The 24,000-nt window shown below is 34.8% G+C and overlaps 1 protein-coding gene across 2 annotated transcripts in view; it reads left to right on the top strand.

Annotated features, from left to right (window-relative positions):
• Positions 1-24,000, top strand: part of vdra (vitamin D receptor a) — a 79,539-nt gene that overhangs the window by 41,767 nt on the left and 13,772 nt on the right. The window contains exons 1-3 of one of the 2 annotated variants that reach the window (XM_056448625.1): positions 8,518-8,799; positions 14,831-14,978; positions 20,942-21,072. In XM_056448625.1, coding sequence (XP_056304600.1) covers positions 8,760-8,799; positions 14,831-14,978; positions 20,942-21,072 — 319 coding nt within the window. In that variant the 5' untranslated portion in view covers positions 8,518-8,759. Of the gene's footprint in view, positions 1-8,517; positions 8,800-14,830; positions 14,979-20,941; positions 21,073-24,000 lie in introns of those variants that run through there. The other variant, XM_056448624.1, reaches the window with a different exon arrangement.

Here is a 24,000-nt window from a genome sequence, read left to right as displayed (position 1 = left end):
GTATAATAATTTACCGATTTGTCATCAATTATTCCAGGTGTGCATTATTATATAATAATTTACCGATTCGTCATCAATTATTCCAGGTGTGCATTATTGTATAATAATTTACCGATTTGTCATCAATTATTCCAGGTGTGCATTATTATATAATAATTTACCGATTCGTCATCAATTATTCCAGGTGTGCATTATTATATAATAATTTACCGATTCGTCATCAATTATTCCAGGTGTGCATTATTATATAATAATTTACCGATTTGTCATCAATTATTCCAGGTGTGCATTATTATATAATAATTTACCGATTCGTCATCAATTATTCCAGGTGTGCATTATTGTATAATAATTTACCGATTCGTCATCAATTATTCCAGATGTGCATTATTATTTAATAATTTACCGATTCGTCATCAATTATTCCAGTTGTGCATTATTATATAATAATTTACCGATTCGTCATCAATTATTCCAGGTGTGCATTATTATATAATAATTCAATGATTCGTCATCAATTATTGCAGTTGTGCATTATTATATAATAATTTACCGATTCGTCATCAATTATTCCAGATGTGCATTATTATATAATAATTTACCGATTCGTCATCAATTATTCCAGTTGTGCATTATTATATAATAATTTACCGATTCGTCATCAGTTATTCCAGATGTGCATTATTATATAATAATTTACCGATTCGTCATCAATTATTCCAGTTGTGCATTATTATATAATAATTTACAGATTCGTCATCAATTATTCCAGGTGTGCATTATTATTTAATAATTTACCGATTCGTCATCAATTATTCCAGGTGTGCATTATTATATAATAAATCAACGATTTGTCATCAATTATTCCAGGTGTGCATTATTATATAATAATTCAACGATTCGTCATCAATTATTCCAGGTGTGCATTATTATATAATAAATCAACGATTTGTCATCAATTATTCCAGGTGTGCATTATTATATAATAATTCAACGATTCGACATCAATTATTCCAGGTGTGCATTATTATATAATAATTCAACGATTCGTCATCAATTATTCCAGGTGTGCATTATTATATAATAATTTACCAATTCGTCATCAAATATTCCAGGTGTGCATTATTATATAATAATTTACCGATTTGTCATCAATTATTCCAGGTGTGCATTATTATATAATAATTTACCGATTTGTGATCAATTATTCCAGGTGTGCATTATTATATAATAATTTACCGATTCGTCATCAATTATTCCAGTTGTGCATTATTATATAATAATTTACCGATTTGTCATCAATTATTCCAGGTGTGCATTATTATATAATAATTCAATGATTCGTCATCAATTATTCCAGGTGTGCATTATTATATAATAATTTACCGATTTGTGATCAATTATTCCAGATGTGCATTATTATATAATAATTTACCGATTCGTCATCAATTATTCCAGTTGTGCATTATTATATAATAATTTACCGATTCGTCATCAATTATTCCAGGTGTGCATTATTATATAATAATTCAATGATTCGTCATCAATTATTCCAGATGTGCATTATTATATAATAATTTACCGATTCGTCATCAATTATTCCAGGTGTGCATTATTATATAATAATTTACCGATTCGTCATCAATTATTCCAGGTGTGCATTATTATATAATAATTTACCGATTTGTCATCAATTATTCCAGGTGTGCATTATTATATAATAATTTACCGATTTGTCATCAATTATTCCAGTTGTGCATTATTATATAATAATTTACCGATTCGTCATCAGTTATTCCAGATGTGCATTATTATATAATAATTTACCGATTTGTCATCAATTATTCCAGGTGTGCATTATTATATAATAATTTACCGATTCGTCATCAATTATTCCAGTTGTGCATTATTATATAATAATTTACCGATTCGTCATCAATTATTCCAGTTGTGCATTATTATATAATAATTTACCGATTCGTCATCAATTATTCCAGATGTGCATTATTATATAATAATTTACCGATTCGTCATCAATTATTCCAGTTGTGCATTATTATATAATAATTTACCGATTCGTCATCAATTATTCCAGGTGTGCATTATTATTTAATAATTTACCGATTCGTCATCAATTATTCCAGGTGTGCATTATTATATAATAAATCAACGATTTGTCATCAATTATTCCAGGTGTGCATTATTATATAATAATTCAACGATTCGTCATCAATTATTCCAGGTGTGCATTATTATATAATAAATCAACGATTTGTCATCAATTATTCCAGGTGTGCATTATTATATAATAATTTACCGATTCGTCATCAATTATTCCAGGTGTGCATTATTATATAATAATTCAACGATTCGTCATCAATTATTCCAGGTGTGCATTATTATATAATAATTCAACGATTCGTCATCAATTATTCCAGGTGTGCATTATTATATAATAATTTACCAATTCGTCATCAAATATTCCAGGTGTGCATTATTATATAATAATTTACCGATTTGTCATCAATTATTCCAGGTGTGCATTATTATATAATAATTTACCGATTTGTGATCAATTATTCCAGGTGTGCATTATTATATAATAATTTACCGATTCGTCATCAATTATTCCAGTTGTGCATTATTATATAATAATTTACCGATTCGTCATCAATTATTTCAGGTGTGCATTATTATATAATAATTCAATGATTCGTCATCAATTATTCCAGGTGTGCATTATTATATAATAATTTACCGATTTGTGATCAATTATTCCAGATGTGCATTATTATATAATAATTTACCGATTCGTCATCAATTATTCCAGTTGTGCATTATTATATAATAATTTACCGATTCGTCATCAATTATTCCAGTTGTGCATTATTATATAATAATTTACCGATTCGTCATCAATTATTCCAGGTGTGCATTATTATATAATAATTTACCGATTCGTCATCAATTATTCCAGATGTGCATTATTATATAATAATTTACCGATTCGTCATCAATTATTCCAGGTGTGCATTATTATATAATAATTCAATGATTCGTCATCAATTATTCCAAGTGTGTGTTATTTTATAATAATTCAATGATTCGTCATCAGATATTCCAGGTGTGCATTATTATATAATAATTTACCGATTCGTCATCAATTATTCCAGGTGTGCATTATTGTATAATAATTTACCGATTTGTCATCAATTATTCCAGGTGTGCATTATTATATAATAATTTACCGATTCGTCATCATTTATTCCAGGTGTGCATTATTATATAATAATTTACCGATTCGTCATCAATTATTCCAGATGTGCATTATTATTTAATAATTTACCGATTCGTCATCAATTATTCCAGTTGTGCATTATTATATAATAATTTACCGATTCGTCATCAATTATTCCAGGTGTGCATTATTATATAATAATTCAATGATTCGTCATCAATTATTGCAGTTGTGCATTATTATATAATAATTTACCGATTCGTCATCAATTATTCCAGATGTGCATTATTATATAATAATTTACCGATTCGTCATCAATTATTCCAGGTGTGCATTATTATATAATAATTTACCGATTCGTCATCAGTTATTCCAGATGTGCATTATTATATAATAATTTACCGATTCGTCATCAATTATTCCAGTTGTGCATTATTATATAATAATTTACCGATTAGTCATCAATTATTCCAGGTGTGCATTATTATTTAATAATTTACCGATTCGTCATCAATTATTCCAGGTGTGCATTATTATATAATAAATCAACGATTTGTCATCAATTATTCCAGGTGTGCATTATTATATAATAATTCAACGATTCGTCATCAATTATTCCAGGTGTGCATTATTATATAATAAATCAACGATTTGTCATCAATTATTCCAGGTGTGCATTATTATATAATAATTCAACGATTCGTCATCAATTATTCCAGGTGTGCATTATTATATAATAATTCAACGATTCGTCATCAATTATTCCAGGTGTGCATTATTATATAATAATTTACCAATTCGTCATCAAATATTCCAGGTGTGCATTATTATATAATAATTTACCGATTTGTCATCAATTATTCCAGGTGTGCATTATTATATAATAATTTACCGATTTGTGATCAATTATTCCAGGTGTGCATTATTATATAATAATTTACCGATTCGTCATCAATTATTCCAGTTGTGCATTATTATATAATAATTTACCGATTCGTCATCAATTATTCCAGGTGTGCATTATTATATAATAATTCAATGATTCGTCATCAATTATTCCAGGTGTGCATTATTATATAATAATTTACCGATTTGTGATCAATTATTCCAGATGTGCATTATTATATAATAATTTACCGATTCGTCATCAATTATTCCAGGTGTGCATTATTATATAATAATTCAATGATTCGTCATCAATTATTCCAGATGTGCATTATTATATAATAATTTACCGATTCGTCATCAATTATTCCAGGTGTGCATTATTATATAATAATTTACCGATTCGTCATCAATTATTCCAGGTGTGCATTATTATATAATAATTTACCGATTCGTCATCAATTATTCCAGGTGTGCATTATTATATAATAATTTACCGATTTGTCATCAATTATTCCAGATGTGCATTATTATATAATAATTTACCGATTCGTCATCAATTATTCCAGGTGTGCATTATTATATAATAATTTACCGATTCGTCATCAATTATTCCAGGTGTGCATTATTATATAATAAATCAACGATTCGTCATCAATTATTCCAGGTGTGCATTATTATATAATAATTCAACGATTCGTCATCAATTATTCCAGGTGTGCATTATTATATAATAAATCAACGATTTGTCATCAATTATTCCAGGTGTGCATTATTATATAATAATTTACCGATTCGTCATCAATTATTCCAGGTGTGCATTATTATATAATAATTCAACGATTCGTCATCAATTATTCCAGGTGTGCATTATTATATAATAATTCAACGATTCGTCATCAATTATTCCAGGTGTGCATTATTATATAATAATTTACCAATTCGTCATCAAATATTCCAGGTGTGCATTATTATATAATAATTTACCGATTTGTGATCAATTATTCCAGGTGTGCATTATTATATAATAATTTACCGATTCGTCATCAATTATTCCAGTTGTGCATTATTATATAATAATTTACCGATTCGTCATCAATTATTCCAGGTGTGCATTATTATATAATAATTCAATGATTCGTCATCAATTATTCCAGGTGTGCATTATTATATAATAATTTACCGATTTGTGATCAATTATTCCAGATGTGCATTATTATATAATAATTTACCGATTCGTCATCAATTATTCCAGGTGTGCATTATTATATAATAATTCAATGATTCGTCATCAATTATTCCAGATGTGCATTATTATATAATAATTTACCGATTCGTCATCAATTATTCCAGGTGTGCATTATTATATAATAATTTACCGATTCGTCATCAATTATTCCAGGTGTGCATTATTATATAATAATTTACCGATTCGTCATCAATTATTCCAGGTGTGCATTATTATATAATAATTTACCGATTTGTCATCAATTATTCCAGATGTGCATTATTATATAATAATTTACCGATTCGTCATCAATTATTCCAGGTGTGCATTATTATTTAATAATTTACCGATTCGTCATCAATTATTCCAGGTGTGCATTATTATATAATAAATCAACGATTCGTCATCAATTATTCCAGGTGTGCATTATTATATAATAATTCAACGATTCGTCATCAATTATTCCAGGTGTGCATTATTATATAATAAATCAACGATTCGTCATCAATTATTCCAGGTGTGCATTATTATATAATAATTTACCGATTCGTCATCAATTATTCCAGGTGTGCATTATTATATAATAATTCAACGATTCGTCATCAATTATTCCAGGTGTGCATTATTATATAATAATTCAACGATTCGTCATCAATTATTCCAGGTGTGCATTATTATATAATAATTTACCAATTCGTCATCAAATATTCCAGGTGTGCATTATTATATAATAATTTACCGATTTGTGATCAATTATTCCAGGTGTGCATTATTATATAATAATTTACCGATTCGTCATCAATTATTCCAGTTGTGCATTATTATATAATAATTTACCGATTCGTCATCAATTATTTCAGGTGTGCATTATTATATAATAATTCAATGATTCGTCATCAATTATTCCAGGTGTGCATTATTATATAATAATTTACCGATTTGTGATCAATTATTCCAGATGTGCATTATTATATAATAATTTACCGATTCGTCATCAATTATTCCAGTTGTGCATTATTATATAATAATTTACCGATTCGTCATCAATTATTCCAGTTGTGCATTATTATATAATAATTTACCGATTCGTCATCAATTATTCCAGTTGTGCATTATTATATAATAATTTACCGATTCGTCATCAATTATTCCAGATGTGCATTATTATATAATAATTTACCGATTCGTCATCAATTATTCCAGGTGTGCATTATTATATAATAATTCAATGATTCGTCATCAATTATTCCAAGTGTGTGTTATTTTATAATAATTCAATGATTCGTCATCAGATATTCCAGGTGTGCATTATTATATAATAATTTACCGATTCGTCATCAATTATTCCAGGTGTGCATTATTGTATAATAATTTACCGATTTGTCATCAATTATTCCAGGTGTGCATTATTATATAATAATTTACCGATTCGTCATCATTTATTCCAGGTGTGCATTATTATATAATAATTTACCGATTCGTCATCAATTATTCCAGATGTGCATTATTATTTAATAATTTACCGATTCGTCATCAATTATTCCAGTTGTGCATTATTATATAATAATTTACCGATTCGTCATCAATTATTCCAGGTGTGCATTATTATATAATAATTCAATGATTCGTCATCAATTATTGCAGTTGTGCATTATTATATAATAATTTACCGATTCGTCATCAATTATTCCAGATGTGCATTATTATATAATAATTTACCGATTCGTCATCAATTATTCCAGGTGTGCATTATTATATAATAATTTACCGATTCGTCATCAGTTATTCCAGGTGTGCATTATTATTTAATAATTTACCGATTCGTCATCAATTATTCCAGGTGTGCATTATTATATAATAAATCAACGATTTGTCATCAATTATTCCAGGTGTGCATTATTATATAATAATTCAACGATTCGTCATCAATTATTCCAGGTGTGCATTATTATATAATAAATCAACGATTTGTCATCAATTATTCCAGGTGTGCATTATTATATAATAATTCAACGATTCGTCATCAATTATTCCAGGTGTGCATTATTATATAATAATTCAACGATTCGTCATCAATTATTCCAGGTGTGCATTATTATATAATAATTTACCAATTCGTCATCAAATATTCCAGGTGTGCATTATTATATAATAATTTACCGATTTGTCATCAATTATTCCAGGTGTGCATTATTATATAATAATTTACCGATTTGTCATCAATTATTCCAGGTGTGCATTATTATATAATAATTTACCGATTCGTCATCAATTATTCCAGTTGTGCATTATTATATAATAATTTACCGATTCGTCATCAATTATTCCAGGTGTGCATTATTATATAATAATTCAATGATTCGTCATCAATTATTCCAGGTGTGCATTATTATATAATAATTTACCGATTTGTGATCAATTATTCCAGATGTGCATTATTATATAATAATTTACCGATTCGTCATCAATTATTCCAGGTGTGCATTATTATATAATAATTCAATGATTCGTCATCAATTATTCCAGATGTGCATTATTATATAATAATTTACCGATTCGTCATCAATTATTCCAGGTGTGCATTATTATATAATAATTTACCGATTCGTCATCAATTATTCCAGGTGTGCATTATTATATAATAATTCAATGATTCGTCATCAATTATTCCAGATGTGCATTATTATATAATAATTTACCGATTCGTCATCAATTATTCCAGGTGTGCATTATTATATAATAATTTACCGATTCGTCATCAATTATTCCAGGTGTGCATTATTATATAATAATTTACCGATTCGTCATCAATTATTCCAGGTGTGCATTATTATATAATAATTTACCGATTTGTCATCAATTATTCCAGATGAGTTATTTCATAATGGCTTATTTCATAAAGGCCTGTCTGTGTGTATGTGTGTGCGTGTGTGTGTGTGTTTGTGTGTGTGTGTGCGTGTGTGTGTGTGTGTGTGTGTGTGTGTGTGTGTGTGTCATGTTGTATTTTACCACATTCCTGATCTTCCACAAACATGCAAAACAATCCCACAATCACACGTTAGTTGATAATCGCACAGCTCCAGCCTCAGATCTGCACTCCTCCATGCTGTATTGCTGTATTCTGAGGGCGTGTTGGGACGCAGTCAACTCTAGTGTGCTTCTCCCCCATTGGGCCCCTCAGACAGGGATTCGGGCCCCTGTTCCTCATTCTGCTCTGCAGAACTGAGCAAATCTGGGTCAGCAGCCTGTTCTGGGTCATTATACGGAGATTAAAGTCTGCGTTCGGGATCTGGGGTCATTTCTGAGGACTCGAGTTACACTGACCTCAGATCAGCTAAACATTCGTGTGTTTTCAGAATGAGTCGCGTAACAAAACATGGGTTAGCATTAGCACTAGCTGACGGCTAAATGTGTTTCTGTGTCTTATGCAATGATGATCTCAGCTATGGTGAGTTGATGATGTGAGCTAATGCGCTGGCTGTTTATGAATCTGCAAAATCACGTTCATTATAATGTCATGTGTTTTGTGCAAACTATTTCTAAACAGTCAGTTTATCTATTTCTGAAGAGTCATTTATTTGGTCTTTGCCTTGATGAGAGTATACTAATACTATGAAGTGACATTTAAAGGCTTAACTTGGTTAATTATGCAAGTTTTTGGACATCAGTGGTTTGTTCTGTAGGTAATCGAAAAACTTCATTTTTAAGGGGCTAATATTATTGACCACAGCACTTTAATTTATTTATGTTTTATTCCAGCTAGACATTCACATGTTGACAGTTCTCTGGTGCAGGATTAATTTAGTCAAAATATAAATAAAACTAGCATGCAAATCTGTAAAAATGTTATGTAGCTGCAGTACAACTTCTAAAGTAACTATATACACTCACTGGCCACTTTATTAGGTACACCTTCTAGTACCGGGTCGGACCCACTTTTGCCTCCAGAACTGCCTTAATCCTTCATGTCAGATATTCAACAAGCTACTGGAAATATTCCTCAGAGATTTTGCTCCATATTGACATGATAGCATCACACAGTTGCTGCAGATTTGTCGGCTGCACATCCATGATGCCAATCTCCCGTTCCACCACATCCCAAAGGTGCTCTATTGGATTGAGCTCTGGTGACTGTGGAGGCCATTTGAGTACAGTGAACTCATTGTCATGTTCAAGAAACCAGTCTGAGATGATTGGTGCTTTATGACATGTGCGCTATAGGGGAATTGAAGAACTAAACTGGCCAGAGTGTGAGTGTGTGTGTGTGTGTGTGTGTGTGAGAATGAATGTGTATGGGTGTTTCCCAGTGATGGGTTGCAGCTGGAAGGGCATCCGCTGTGTAAAACATATGCTGGATAAGTTGGCGGTTCATTCTGCTGTGGAGACCCCTGATTAATAAAGGGACTAAGCTGAAAATAAAATGAATGACTGATTTTCTCGCTCTGTTAAACATCGCTTTGGAAATATTTGTTAATTAATTCAAACTTAACTAATCTGACTGATAATCTTGTGTTCAACTTTAGTTTGTAATGTGTGACCTTATTGTGTCTATATATAAATACACACCTTTGTTTGAGAATGTTTATATACACACACACAACACATTCCCTCTAGTGCCTGCCTATTAATAAGATATTAACTGTTTATTAGCAGGTATACAGTATGATCTTATTCTGCATCCCTAATCCTACCCAACTACTGCCTCAATAACTATTAATAAAGCGATCCTGAAGTTTATTGAGGCAAAAGTCACAGTTAACTGTTAATAAATAGCCAGAATTGTACTCATAATACAGCATGTCCACAGAAGCATCTGCGTTTGCATGTGTTTGTGTCAGTCGCAGAGGACGGCGGTGTTTCCTAATATTCCTCACATATTTCCTGATGATGTATCCCTGTTTCTCTTTCTCTTGGAAGACGCTTCTGTTTTGCGCAGACCACACAGTGTCAGAAACAACCGGCTGAGACTGCTGGCGTTACCCAAACTCCTGTTGGAGCGCAGGTTATTCAGTGTCAGGAGAGTTAATATGGTTTAATCTCGCAGAGAGAGAAATGAAAGCTGAATCATGTCTTATTCAGCCTCAGCTCTTTCTTCTGCTTCTTGTGGTTTTCAGTTCTTGAAAAACAGCAGAGTTCAGATGAAGTCATGAGAACAGGACAGAGCTCATGTTGCAGACGCAGATATTATATTAATATCATGACTTTTATATATAAAACAATGTGGTGAAGCCGAGTCGCTGTTATACCACAGATGTGCGCTATTTACTAATTATTCAACAGAGAGGGGTTGTGTCACTGTTGCAAGAAGATCCCTGGTTTGAGTCTCGGCTGGGTCAGTTGGCGTTTCTGTGTGGAGTTTGCATGTTCTCCCAGTGTTGGCGTGGGTTTCCTCTGGGTGCTCCGGTTTCCCCCACAGTCCAAACCATATGTGCCACATGCCTGCATTTGAGTGAAGATTCCGGATATTAGATCGCCCCCTGGGGGCTGGCTGCAGTACAAGTCGTAAAGCCTGCCTCCTCCGTGTTAATGAAGGAGACTTGAGCCCAAATTTCATGACGTTAGTAAAAACTCAAAATATAAATTCACATAGTAAGTATACGTTAACTTTCCCAGAGATGGGTTGCAGCTGAAAGGGTATCCGCTGTGTAGAACATATGCTGGATAAGTTGTCGGTTCATTCCGCTGTGGCGACCCCTGATTAATAAAGGGACTAAGCTGAAGGAAAATGAATGAATGAATGTTAGCGCTGGTGTGTGTGTGTGTGTGTGCCGCCTGATGGTTTCTGTGAACGCTGCTGGTGTCTGAACCGAAGGAGAAACACTGATCTCAGAGCAGCTGCACACACACACACACACACACACACACACACACACACACACACACTTCAGAAACACTGAGCTGTCGAAGAACCAGAGCACTGTCAGCTGTGTTTACTAAACACACACACACACACTCTCTCTCAATCTCTCACTCTCTCTCTGTTACATGCACACACAACATCCTGCACGTGTGTGTGTGTGTGTGTGTGTGTGTGTGTTCTTGCTTCAGTATGTTCACTGCTCTTGCTGTGAAAAACAAGTCCACTTCCAGGAAGAGAGAGACACACACACACACACACACACACACACACACGCACACACACACGCACACACACACACACACACACACGCACACACAGAGCAGGTGTGTTTGCCTGTATTCATCAGTGTGTGACCTCTGACCTCTGCTGTTCTGTAACTGAAGCTCAGCTCATTGCAGTATTCATTATTTGTGCACACACACACACACACGCACACACACACACACTGCTGTGAATCTGATCAAACACACACCTTCAGTTTCCAGACTTACCAAAACACAAGAGTTTGTCTCCACACCATCCACTGATGCAGATACAGTAGTGATGCTGATCTACTCGCTCTTCTCCATTTGCTTCTCATCCACATCACATCTGATGTCATCTAGGGGCGATCCACCTAGGAAAGAATCTTCTGGTGTGCCTGATCCATCCCAGCCACTCTTCCTCCTCTGTCAGCCGCTTCTCTATTTCTGGCTGGGTCCATGTTTACATCCCAACACAACCCTATTCAGCAGTCGTCTCCTTTAGTAATGAAACTGAAAGAGTAACGCCAGTGTAGATGTTCATCTAGAGTGAGAATCCGCTGCTTAACCTGCATTATTAGATGTGAAACATGCTTCAGTATAACACCGCTGTTGAACTGTGCTCTTCTTCAGTCCTGCATGATGTTATTGTGTTGAACGCTTCTGAAAACAGCATGTAAACATGTGCAGAATGTCCTGTATGTACAGATGTTTGGCCAGTTTGAGTCTGAGTGAGAGAAGACTTGATCAAATTGGAGAGATGAAGTCACTGAATGCATTTAGTGCCGAAAACACTGCGAATTGATCCTCAGATTAGCCCACACAGACTTCTGTTGTGCTCACTATGTCCAGAGGTTCTGCAGAAGTCACCTGAGTATTGAGAAATGTGTCCTTACTTAAATATAATTAACATTGGGCATCATTGTTTCTGTGTGGAGTTTGCATGTTCTCCCCGTGTTGGTGTGGGTTTCCTCCGGGTGCTCCGGTTTCCCCCACAGTCCAAACACATGCGCTATAGGGGAACTGATCAACTAAATTGGCTGTAGTGTGTGTGTGTGTGTGTGTGTGTGTGTGTGTGTGTTTCCCAGTACTGGGTTGCAGCTGGAAGGGCATCCGCTGTGTAAAACATATGCTGGAATAGTTGGTGGTTCATACTGCTGTGGCGACCTCTGATGAATAAAGGGACTAAGCCAAAGGAAAATGAATGAATTAATAAAATACATTTACATTTTAAAAATAAATACATTTATTAGCATTTTAAAATATTTTAGATTTTTATTACATATTAAAAGATGAATTAAAATGTCTTCTAAACTGTGTTTTATCCTATTTATTAAATAATGAAAATAAACATGAAGAAATTAAATGATTGCAGCTGTTAAAGATTTCTAAACTCTATTATTTTAAAACATTTGTTCAATTATAAAGTGTAAATAAATGCTGTTTTTCACTTCTGCGTTTTGTTTATATGTTTGTTTAAAAATGCTGAATCCAGAGAAAATGATTTCTGAAAATAAATAAAGAAAATGTTGTACAATTCTCACCATGATGTATTCTTATCAAATTATTAACAGTTATTAATTAGTCTAATCAGATGAATCAACAAAAGCTTTAACTGTTAAACTATTAAACTATTACACTAGCATTTGACTTAATTCAATGAAGTATTTTTTAGTAAAGGTTTAATAGTTATTTATTTCATGTGTATGAAATCATTAATGAACAAAGAAATCTAATATAATGGATGTAATGTAAGCAATTTTATTACAATTATTGTATGTTTCCTGATTTTAATTAAATAAACATGCATTTATAAAAACTCAACCATCAAAAAAGGAATAAAAAAATGATAAATTATATGTTCAATATATATATATATATATATATATACGCACATCAACACAGTACATATCTAAATAATAATAATATAATAATTCCTTACATTAATATAGCGCTTTTCTGGACTCTTAAACCTCTTTACACATAGGGGGGAATCTCCTCATCCACCACCAGTGTGCAGCATCCACATGGATGAGGCGACAGCAGCCATGTTGCACTAGACCACACACGACACATCAGCTGATTGGTGGAGAGGAGACAGAGTGATGAAGCCAATTATAGTTAGGAGGCCATGATGGACAGAGGCCAGTGGGCAGATTTGGCCAGAATGCTGGGTTAAACCCCTACTCTTTTACCAAAGACATCCTGGGATTATTAATGAGCACAGAGAGTCAGGAGCTCGGTTTAACGTGTCATCTGAAAGACTGAGCAGTAAAGAGTCCCCTTCACTGTATTGGAGCATTAGGACTCAAGCCTCCTTTCCACTGCAAACGACAAGCGACAGACCGGAAGTCATTCATTTCCAGTGGAGAGTAGTGCGGGAGCTGCGTGGAGTTCCGATCATCTCCGTATGTGGAAAATTTGGATCCGAGTTGAGCTGTGGATCCGATGAAATATTTGAACTTCTGCAACTAGACTGTATGCGACCGGCCGACCGGATGGGATGTATTCCAGTGTTGTCCGAGCAGGACGAGATGAGAAATAGCAGTTTTATTGGTTATTGTTTATATCAGAAAAAGTCTATATTAAAAAAACATTTCAATTCATAGATGAGTAATAAAAAATATAGTTTTTAATGTGTCCACTTTCCCTCCAAACATTTTTAGCGGTCTATGATTTTCTAGTAGTCATTCATTCATTCAACCATGGTGAATGCACGGCGAATAATGGCTCTTGCTTTTGCGCTTCTTTATTTCGGACACTGTGAGAACACCTTCTCTCACATGGTGACGACACTACTGAAAATTCTGTGCGACTGCCACAAGGGGGCGTATTCCGACAGCCGTGTCCAAATGTCGTATGCAGTGGAAAGACAGCTTCACACATATCGCAGGTTTGAGCGCCCCCTGCTGGCCTCACTAACACCACTTCCAGCAGCAACTTGGCTTTCCCATGTGGTTTCCCATCCAGGTACTGACCGGGCTCAGCCCTGTGAGAGTAGTAGAGAGCTAGCTGCTGGCTAGTAGAATAATTTTTGTGATTTTATTTTTATTTTTCGTTACTGCTCTCTTTTTTATTGCTTATTTTGTCATTTCAATAATATATGTTTTACTGTTTCGTTGAATTATTGATGCGCTGTGCTGTTATCTGTCTCTCAATCCTCCATAATCAACAGCTGATGTTTTTTTTCTGCATTAGCATCTGTCATCTGCATAAATGTAGAGCTTCATGCTAACGCTCTGCACTGATTGGTGTGTGTCTGGGATCTCTCAGCCAATCAGGAGTGTGTTACCTGTTGAATATGCATGAGCTGTGAGGTGTGTTTTCTGCTGTTTTCTGAGCCTGAATGTGTTTTCTGCTGCTCTGTGTGTGTGCAGTGATGGATCTGATGGCCGTGAGCACGTCTGCGACGGGTCAGGATGAGTTTGACCGTAACGCGCCGCGCATTTGTGGAGTGTGTGGAGACAAAGCCACCGGATTCCACTTCAACGCCATGACCTGCGAGGGATGCAAGGGTTTCTTCAGGTAAAACACTTATTAAATAAAGGGAGAAAGGACAGTTAAAGCCAGAATTACAACCCAAAATCTGAAGAAGATGGGACGGTATGTGACAAAACAAATAAAAAAGAGAGCAGTGATTTCTGAATTGACTTTGACTTGTGTTTCACCGCAGACAATATGAACACACAATGTGTTTAAGTTTTGTCTGATCAACTTGATTTCATTTGTAAATATTCATTCTGTCATTTAGTTTAGGGCAGTGATCAGGTGAACAGCTGAATAATGATGTGATGTGACACAGGTGATGTCCACAGGTGATTGTGATGATGATTTGGTACAAAAGCAGCAGCAGTAAAGGTCTAGTCCTTTAGGAGCAGAGATGGGCAGAGGATCGCCAGTTTGACGACAAATACATGAGGAAATGATTGAGATGTGTAAACACAATGTTCCTCAGAGAAAGAGAGGAAGACATGTGGATATTTCACCTTCAACAGTGCAGAACATCATTAAAGATTGAAGAATCTGGAGGAGTTTCAGTGCTTAAAGGACAAGAGCGCAAGCCTAAGCTGAACAACCGTGATCTCCGATCCCACAGGGGGCGCTGCATCAAGAATCCTCATTCATCTATAACCAGACCAGCACACGGGCTCAGGACTACTGCGGTAAACCTTTGTCAAGTACCACAATACAGAGTTACATCCACAAACGCCAGTGAAAACTGTAATGTGCCATACGGAAGCCCTATGTTAACAGTGTCCAGAAGCGCTTCCCTGGACTCTAAGGCATCTGGGATGGACCATCACACAGTGGAGACGTGTACTGTGATCAGATGAGGCAGTATTTCAGGTATTTTTTGGGAGAAATGGACGCCGTGTGCTCCGGACCAAAGAAGAAAAGGATCATCCACACTGTTACCAGCAACAAGTCCAAAAGCCAGGGTCTGTCATAGTATGGGCTTGTGTCAGTGCCCTTGGCAAAGGTAACTGCACTTCTGTGATGCTCCATTAATGCTTAAAGCAAAGAGATTTTGGAGCACAATATGCTGCCGCCTTTTTATAACACGCCCATGCATATAGTTCAAGATTATTTATTTATAAAGCACATTTAAACAGTATCACAAGTCACAGGACTGACCAGAGTGATGTACATAAGACAAGGCAAAATAAAAAGACTATATAATATAATATAATATAATATAATATAATATGATATAATATAATATAATAAATCTAATATAATATAATATAATATGATATAATATAATATAATATAATATGATATAATATAATATAATGACGTGACATGCTGCCTTCCCTGCCCTCCTCCAAACAAACACTACTCCAGTCAGGCACACGCTGCATTAGCTAGCAAAATGGCTAGTAGCGTTAATGTAATCCTCCTATAACCAACTGTGGGTCTGGCGTTTGGGAGCACTTTGGTTTCCCTGTAAGCTATGAGGGTGATGGCAAGAGAGTAATGGAAAAAAAACTATAGCATCTGTTATGACAGTAAGCTATTTTAGCAGTAATATTTGAGCATGTCAACTCATTTACACGGACATGACAGAATCACGAACTGGACGAAAACTGGAAACATGCGCACTACATGACACTATCCCCGCAGCATTCAGACAGGCAATTCCTACAGATTCAAACAGGGCAAAACAAATCGCCGAGGTACATTTATAGCTGTCTCGAAATTGCCCTGATGTCGTGCGACCAGTTTTCACAGCAAAATGTTCACCACATGCGTGGAATTAGGAGGCATTCACGCATTAAGCATCTTTGCACCTAAAACACCAAACGCAGCGCTCAGGAATGGTTTAAAACAGTCGCCATGTTAACTTGCTGCAGTAAACAAACCCCGCAATGCCTGCCCCGCCTTCAAGCTCTTCTTATTGGCCCACTGCGCTAGAACAGAACGCGAATGGATTGGTTGATATCAGCTGTCAATCACTCAGTTTCGATGACAGAGAGGTACAGTCGCAAAAACGTAAAGGTCTCTGGATACGAGAGAATATTAACAACACTGACAGATTCAGCTTTAGAAACCACCTAAAGTTACTATTAATGGCACATCTGATTACTGATCCTGTGCTGAATGTCAATCCAGCATTTATAGTTTTCCAAGAGTGGATAAAAGACTTCTAGTGTTTAAAGTCCGCTGTGAAAATCACTAAAGCATTCACTGTAAAGTCTGTGGGATGGAGTTTTCATTAAGCTATTAAGATGATGCATGCAAATAATAAGTTACATGTCAATATCATCTGTGCAATATCAGACAGCACCCGTGAGAACAGCACAGCATTATTATTGGCCTGCCTGCAGTCCCGACCTGTCTCCAATAGAGAATTTGAAGTGCAACAATGTAGAGCCCGTACTGTTGCCCACCTTAAGACTTGTTTGCAGGAGGAATGGGACAGAATCACACCTGAAACTCTTCATCACTAAACTGGAAAGCGTGTTTATTTAAAACAGTAAGAATAATGGGGAGCACATTGAATAATGTTTGTTGTGTTGATGAAATACAAGTCTAAGTAAATTTAGAGATCACTGGTTTCACTGGAGGGCGTCACGGTGGCGCAGTGGGTAGCACGGTCGCCTCACAGCACGAAGGTCGCTGGTTGGAGTCCTGGCTGGGTCAGTTGGCATTTCTGTGTAGAGTTTGCATGTGGCGACCCCGGATTAATAAAGGGACTAAGCTGAAAAGAAAATGAACGAATGAATGAATGATTTCACTGGTCACCAAGTGCAAACACAGATACACACACAGTGGAGTGTGTCAGAGTTGCATAGTAAGCACTTAACAGCATTATCTCAGCTCAACAAATGTTAGCGGAAAATGGACAGCAACAAGCAAACTTCTTAAACTATTGCGATGACAGGTTAAACAGTTCCTCGCCGGTGCCTGAGATGTTGTATAAACACAGTCTTAACTCAGTGACACAGAGCTGAGTTTGATATTTTCATCCGTTCACTCATGGGTGAAGGTCAGACGGACGCAGCGTCTCTCTCGGGACAATCTGCAGCTCATTAGATGCTTGGTTTTTATAACTGTTCTCAGAAACAGCTGTGTGTGTACGTTAATGAAGCCAGTGTTTATCATCAGTCTCTCACAGCAGAACACTTCATTATATCTCAGCCTGCAGGAAAAAACACCCGCTTTCATTGGCAGTGTATTCACTACCTGACTAAAGTCTTGTGCTGGATCTCAGTTGTAAGAGCAGCTCATAATAACTCGTCTTCTAGTTAATCATGTGTATAAGTGTCAGAAGGTGGATTTCTCTGATCAACCATCTGCTGATCTGCATCCCAATCATCACCAATACTGCAGAAGACCTACTGGAACCAGCATGGAGCCAAGATTCTCACAGAATCAGTCAAGTTTGGTGAAGGAGAAATCATGGTTTGGGGTTATATTCAGTATGTGGGCATGTGAGAGATCTGCAGAGTGGATGATCAACATCAACAGCCTGAGGTATCAAGACATTTGTGCTGCCCATTACATTACAAACCACAGGAGAGGGACAATTCTCCAGCAGGATAGCGCTCCTTCTCATACTTCAGCCTCCACATCAAAGCTCCTGAAAGCAAAGAGTGCTCGAGGATTGGCCAGCCCAGTCACCAGATATGAACATTATTGAGCATCCTGCAAGAAGGCTTTCTTCACCATTCCAGATGACTTTATTAATCAGTGATTTGAGTCATGTCAGAGATGTATGGATGCAGTCCTCCAAGCTCATGATGGAGTCAGACACAATATTCATTCTGTTTCCACTGCAGCATGAGCACATATTCTATACTGGACATTACTGAAGGTTCAGTGAGCAGACTTTAGTCTAAGCAGAGTCAGACCTTACTGTCCTAATCAAATCATTAATAATCAAGACATGATCAGATTATATTGAGCCCAAATAAGCCTCATTTAGAGGCCTTTACCTTTCATATAAGACACTTCTGATACCAGATCATCAACTAGAAGGCAACTTATTATCTGTGTTCTTTGTCAGACGTTTAGACTTAGACGTTTGTCAGGTAGTGTATGAATATAGTGTTATATAAACAATTCTTGCAGTGTAGAAACAAGTAACCACAATACAACACAAGTATATAAATATATATAGTTGGTCAAAAATATTCACCCATACATATGTGCGTATGTTTGTGTGAGTGTGTATTTTTGTAAGTGTGTGTTCAGTGTTTGTCAGTGTTTTGACTCTGGATCTGGATTATCCCTCAGTAACCATAGTTACCAAAAAAATACCAACAATAATTCAGTGTTTATGACCATCATAAAAGCATGAAACATCCTGACTTCAGACGCAGTTAGAAGGAGAACGCAAATGACTTTACTGCGGATCCAGTCTGTTTTGATGTTTCCATAGTTACTGGCTGAAGGATAAATAAATACAGATTTTCATATGTTACCTTTTGCAGTGTGTGTTTGAGTGTGTGCTTATTCATTCAATTTAATTCATCTTTAATTGTATAGCGCTTTTACAATGTAGATTGTAGGTTCAGTTTGTAGTGTTTAAGTTCAGTTCAGTTGAGCTCAGTTCAGTGTGGTTTAATAATCACTACTGAGAGTCCAAATACTGAAGAGCAAATCCAACGATGCGCAGCTCTACAGATCCTGAACCATGCAAGCCAGTGGTGTTCACCATATTAGTTCATCATGTTTTATCATGTGTTTAAATGATATATGCATTTTATATTAGATTATATATTATATTACAGACCACAGCAGTTTTTACATTTACTTTTTACTGTTAAAATACCTGTCAAACTTAAAAAGATAGTATATAATAGAATATGTGAAAACACAATAGGAAATACTGTGGTTTTTATGCGTTTTATTCATTTAATTAGATTTTTTCTCCAGTTTTTACTTTGTTGTTATTTCAGTCAAACTAAAAGAACCTAGACTTTCTCTGGAGTTTACCAAAAGGCATCTGAAGGACTCTCAGAGCATCAGAAACTAAACTCTCTGCTCTGATGAGACTCAAACTGAACTCTTTGGAGTGAACGCCAGGCGTTACGTTTGGAGAAAAGCAGGCAGCGCTCATCACCAGGCTAACAGCATCCCTACAGTGAAGCATGGTGGTGGCAGCATCATGCTGTGGGGATGTTTTTCAGCAGCAGGAACTGGAAGACTAGTCAGGATAGAGGGAAAGATGAATGCAGCGATGTACAGAGACATCCTGAATGAAGACCTGCTTCAGAGTGCTCTTGACCTCAGACTGGGGCGACGGTTCATCTTCCAGCAGGACAATGACCCAAAGCACACCGCCAAAATATCAATGGAGTGGCTTCACAACAACTCGGTGAATGTCCTTGAGTGGCCCAGCCAGAGCCCAGACCTAAATCCTATTGAACATCTCTGGAGAGATCTGAAAATGGCTGTACACCGTCGCTTCCCATCCAACCTGATAGAGCTTGAGAGGTCCTGCAAAGAGGAACGGGCAAACATTCCCAAAGACAGGTGTGCCGAGCTTGTGGCATCATATTCAAGAAGACTTGAGGCTGTAATCGCTGCCAAAGGAGCATCAACAAAGTCTTGAGCAAAGGCTGTGAATACTGATGTACATGTGATTTTACAGAGTTTATATTTTTAATAAATCTGCAACAATTTCAGAAACTCTTTCACATTGTCATTATGGGGGCTAGTGTGTAGAATGTTGAGGAAATCAATCAATTTAATCCATTGTGGAATAAGGCTGGAAAAAGTGAAGCGCTATCAATACTGTCCGGATGCACTATATACCACAAGAGGGTGAATAATTTAGTCTGTTTATATATGTATGTGTGCATAAAATCGTGTGTGTATATATAATGTCTCAAATTTAAGCAATATATCAGATTAATTATATTTCTAACACATTTTTACCTTGATATTCCTTGTCATTGTGGTCATATAGAGAATTTTACCACTTAAGTTTTATTACATGTTGACTTATTCAGCCTTCTCTCTCTCCTGTGTGTGTGCAGGCGCAGTATGAAGCGTAAGGCCAATTTTACCTGCCCCTTCAATGGAAACTGCACCATCACTAAAGACAACCGGCGGCACTGCCAGGCCTGCAGACTGAAGCGCTGCATCGACATCGGCATGATGAAGGAGTGTGAGTCTGGGGTCAGGGGTCACCTACAACATCATATCAAAGAACAAACATAAGAGTCAGACGGCAGTGGTAGGAGATCAGAGAAATGCAATCGCATGACCACCCTCAAACCAATTAATTAATTAATTTATTATTTAATTAATTAATACATTTTTTGTTTTAAGACCACTCTGAAACTGTCCGACCTTCCCAACTGATTAATTTAATTAAATTTTTCAACTCATTTATTTGACTTGATTTTATTTATTTTAAGACCACACTGAAACTGACTCAAACTCTCACCTGATTTATTTTAGTTATTTATTTTTTTTGTTTGTTTATTTTTATTCATTTATTTATTTATTTATTTATATATATTTTTTTTCAACTGATTTATTTATTTTTATTTTATTTAATTAAAAAAAAAATCACATTTTTTTACTGATTTATTTGATTTAATTTGATTTATTTTTTATGTGATTTGATGTATTTTTATTTTATTTTATTATAAATTTTTTAATAATTTTTTTAAATTATTACATTTTTTCTGCTTATTTTTTATTTTATTATTTATTTTTATTTCATTTATTATTATTTGTTTTATTTTTATTATATTTTTTCAACTGATTTATTTTATTTATTTTGTATCTTTTATTTTATTTTTATTTTATTTTTTTAACTATTGTAATTTTTATTAAATTTTTTATTTTAAGACCACACAAATATTTTTTTAATCATTTTTAATTTTTATTTATTTATTTTTATTATTTTAAGACCACACTGAAACTGACTCAAACTCTCACCTGATTTATTTTAGTTAATTTTTTTTTTTTTTTTTTTTTTTTTTTATTCATTTATTTTTTTTTACATTTTTTTATACATTTTTTTCAACTGATTTATTTATTTTTATTTTATTTTTTTATTTTTATTTATTTTTTCACATTTTTTAACTGATTTATTTGATTTAATTTGATTTATTTTTTATTTGATTTGATGTATTTTTATTTTATTTTATTATAGATTTTTTAAATACATTTTTTAAATATTAAATTTTTTCTGCTTATTTTTTATTTTATTATTTATTTTTATTTTATTTATTATTTGTTTTATTTTTATTATATTTTTTCAACTGGTTTATTTTATTTATTTTGTATCTTTTATTTTATTTTTTTAACTATTGTAATTTTTATTACATTTTTTTATTTTAAGACCACACAATTTTTTTAATCATTTTTAATTTTAATTTATTTATTTGTATTATTTTAAGACCACACTGAAACTGACTGACCTCCTCAACTGATTTATTTCATTTGATTTGAAGGAGTTCATGTGTGTGTTGTGGAGTAAAAGCTGTCCTACACACACACACACACACACACACACACACACACACACAATCACGCAAACACACAGTACATTGGGGGAAACACAGTTGCTGTCTCTAGACTGGGCTGACAGATAGAGACACTGAGAGCGAGAGACTCTGAGAATGAGTGAGAGAGAGAGACACACAGAGCGATGGACAGCCAACAGTGATGCTTTCTCTCCATGAGTTGCACAACAGCGACCCAGATTTCATCAAGCTGTGGGCGGGAGTTTGAGGACGGCGGCTTCTCTCTGCTGCAGGAGAAGCGGATGCAGACGCTGTAAAAGAGCCTCTTTGTGTGAGGCGTCGGGGAGAATGAGGACAGCGGGTCAAAGGTCAGCCGAGCGGCGGCCAATCAGCGGCGGATCTCACACTTCAGGAGGATGTGATGTCATCGGGATATTCCTGAGTCATGTGACTGAAGATCTGTTCAGCTGTGTGTGTGTGTGTGTGTGTGTGTGTGTGTGTGTGTGCGTGTGCGTGAGTGTGTGAGTGTTCGGGTGTAAACAAATACTGATGCTAAATGCTTTCTAGCAAACCTTATACCACTCATTCTCACAGAGAAACTGCAGTGTGTGTGTGTGTGTGTGTGTGTGTGTGTGTGTGTGTGTGTGTGTGTGTGTGTCTCAGTCTGTCAGCTGTGTAAAAGGAACAGACACACAGATGGCACAACACTGGCACTATGCTTACAGCAGCCAAGACACGTGTATAGTAGTGTGTGTGTGTGTGTGTGTGTGTTTGAATATAGTAGTATGTGTGTGTATAGTACTGTGTGTGTGTGTGTGTGTGTGTGTGTGTGTGTGTGTGGTTGTTTGTGTATATAGTAACTTGTGTGTGTGTATATGGTAGGGTGTGTGTATATTAGCACATACGTGTGTGTGTGTGTGTGTGTAGTACCATCTTTCTGTGTGTGTTGTTGTAAAGTAGCTTGTTTGTGTAGGTATAGTACTGTGTGTGTGTGTGTGTGCGCGTGTGTGTGTTTGTTTTTGTGTGAGTATATGTAACCCCGCTTGTTCTACACCACCCAACCTGCTCTGAGCTGGGATCGAACCGGTGACTTTCTGAATATTTATTTATTTTTTTATACATTTAAAAAAAAAAACTTCAACTGATTTATTTTATTTATTTTATTTTTATTTCATTTTTTTATTTTAAGACCACACTGAAACTGACATTCTCAACTGATTTATTTTATTTTATTTTTTATTTTTTTGTTTTATTTAATTTAATTTTGTTTTATTATATTTTTTGTACGTTTTTTATAACATTTTTTCAACTGATTTATTTGTTTTAACTGATTTATTCGATTTTATTTTATTTTTATTTTATTTTTACAATTTACATTTTTATTAAATTAAAAAAAAAACACAATTTTTTTTTCTCATTTTAACATTTTATTTATTTATTTATATTTTATTATTTTAAGACCACACTGAAACCGACTGACCTGATTTATTTAATTTTATTTTATGTTAAGACCATATTATAGTATAGTATATTATTTTATATTATATTATATTATATTCATTTTCTTTTCGGCTTAGTCCCTTTATTAATCAGGGGTCACCACAGTGGAATGAACT

Source organism: Danio aesculapii, chromosome 23, assembly GCF_903798145.1.
Source record: "Danio aesculapii chromosome 23, fDanAes4.1, whole genome shotgun sequence".
Taxonomy (NCBI): Eukaryota; Metazoa; Chordata; class Actinopteri; order Cypriniformes; family Danionidae; genus Danio; species Danio aesculapii.
Note: the sequence above shows the minus strand (reverse complement) of the source record. Positions and strands in the feature narration are given on the sequence as shown.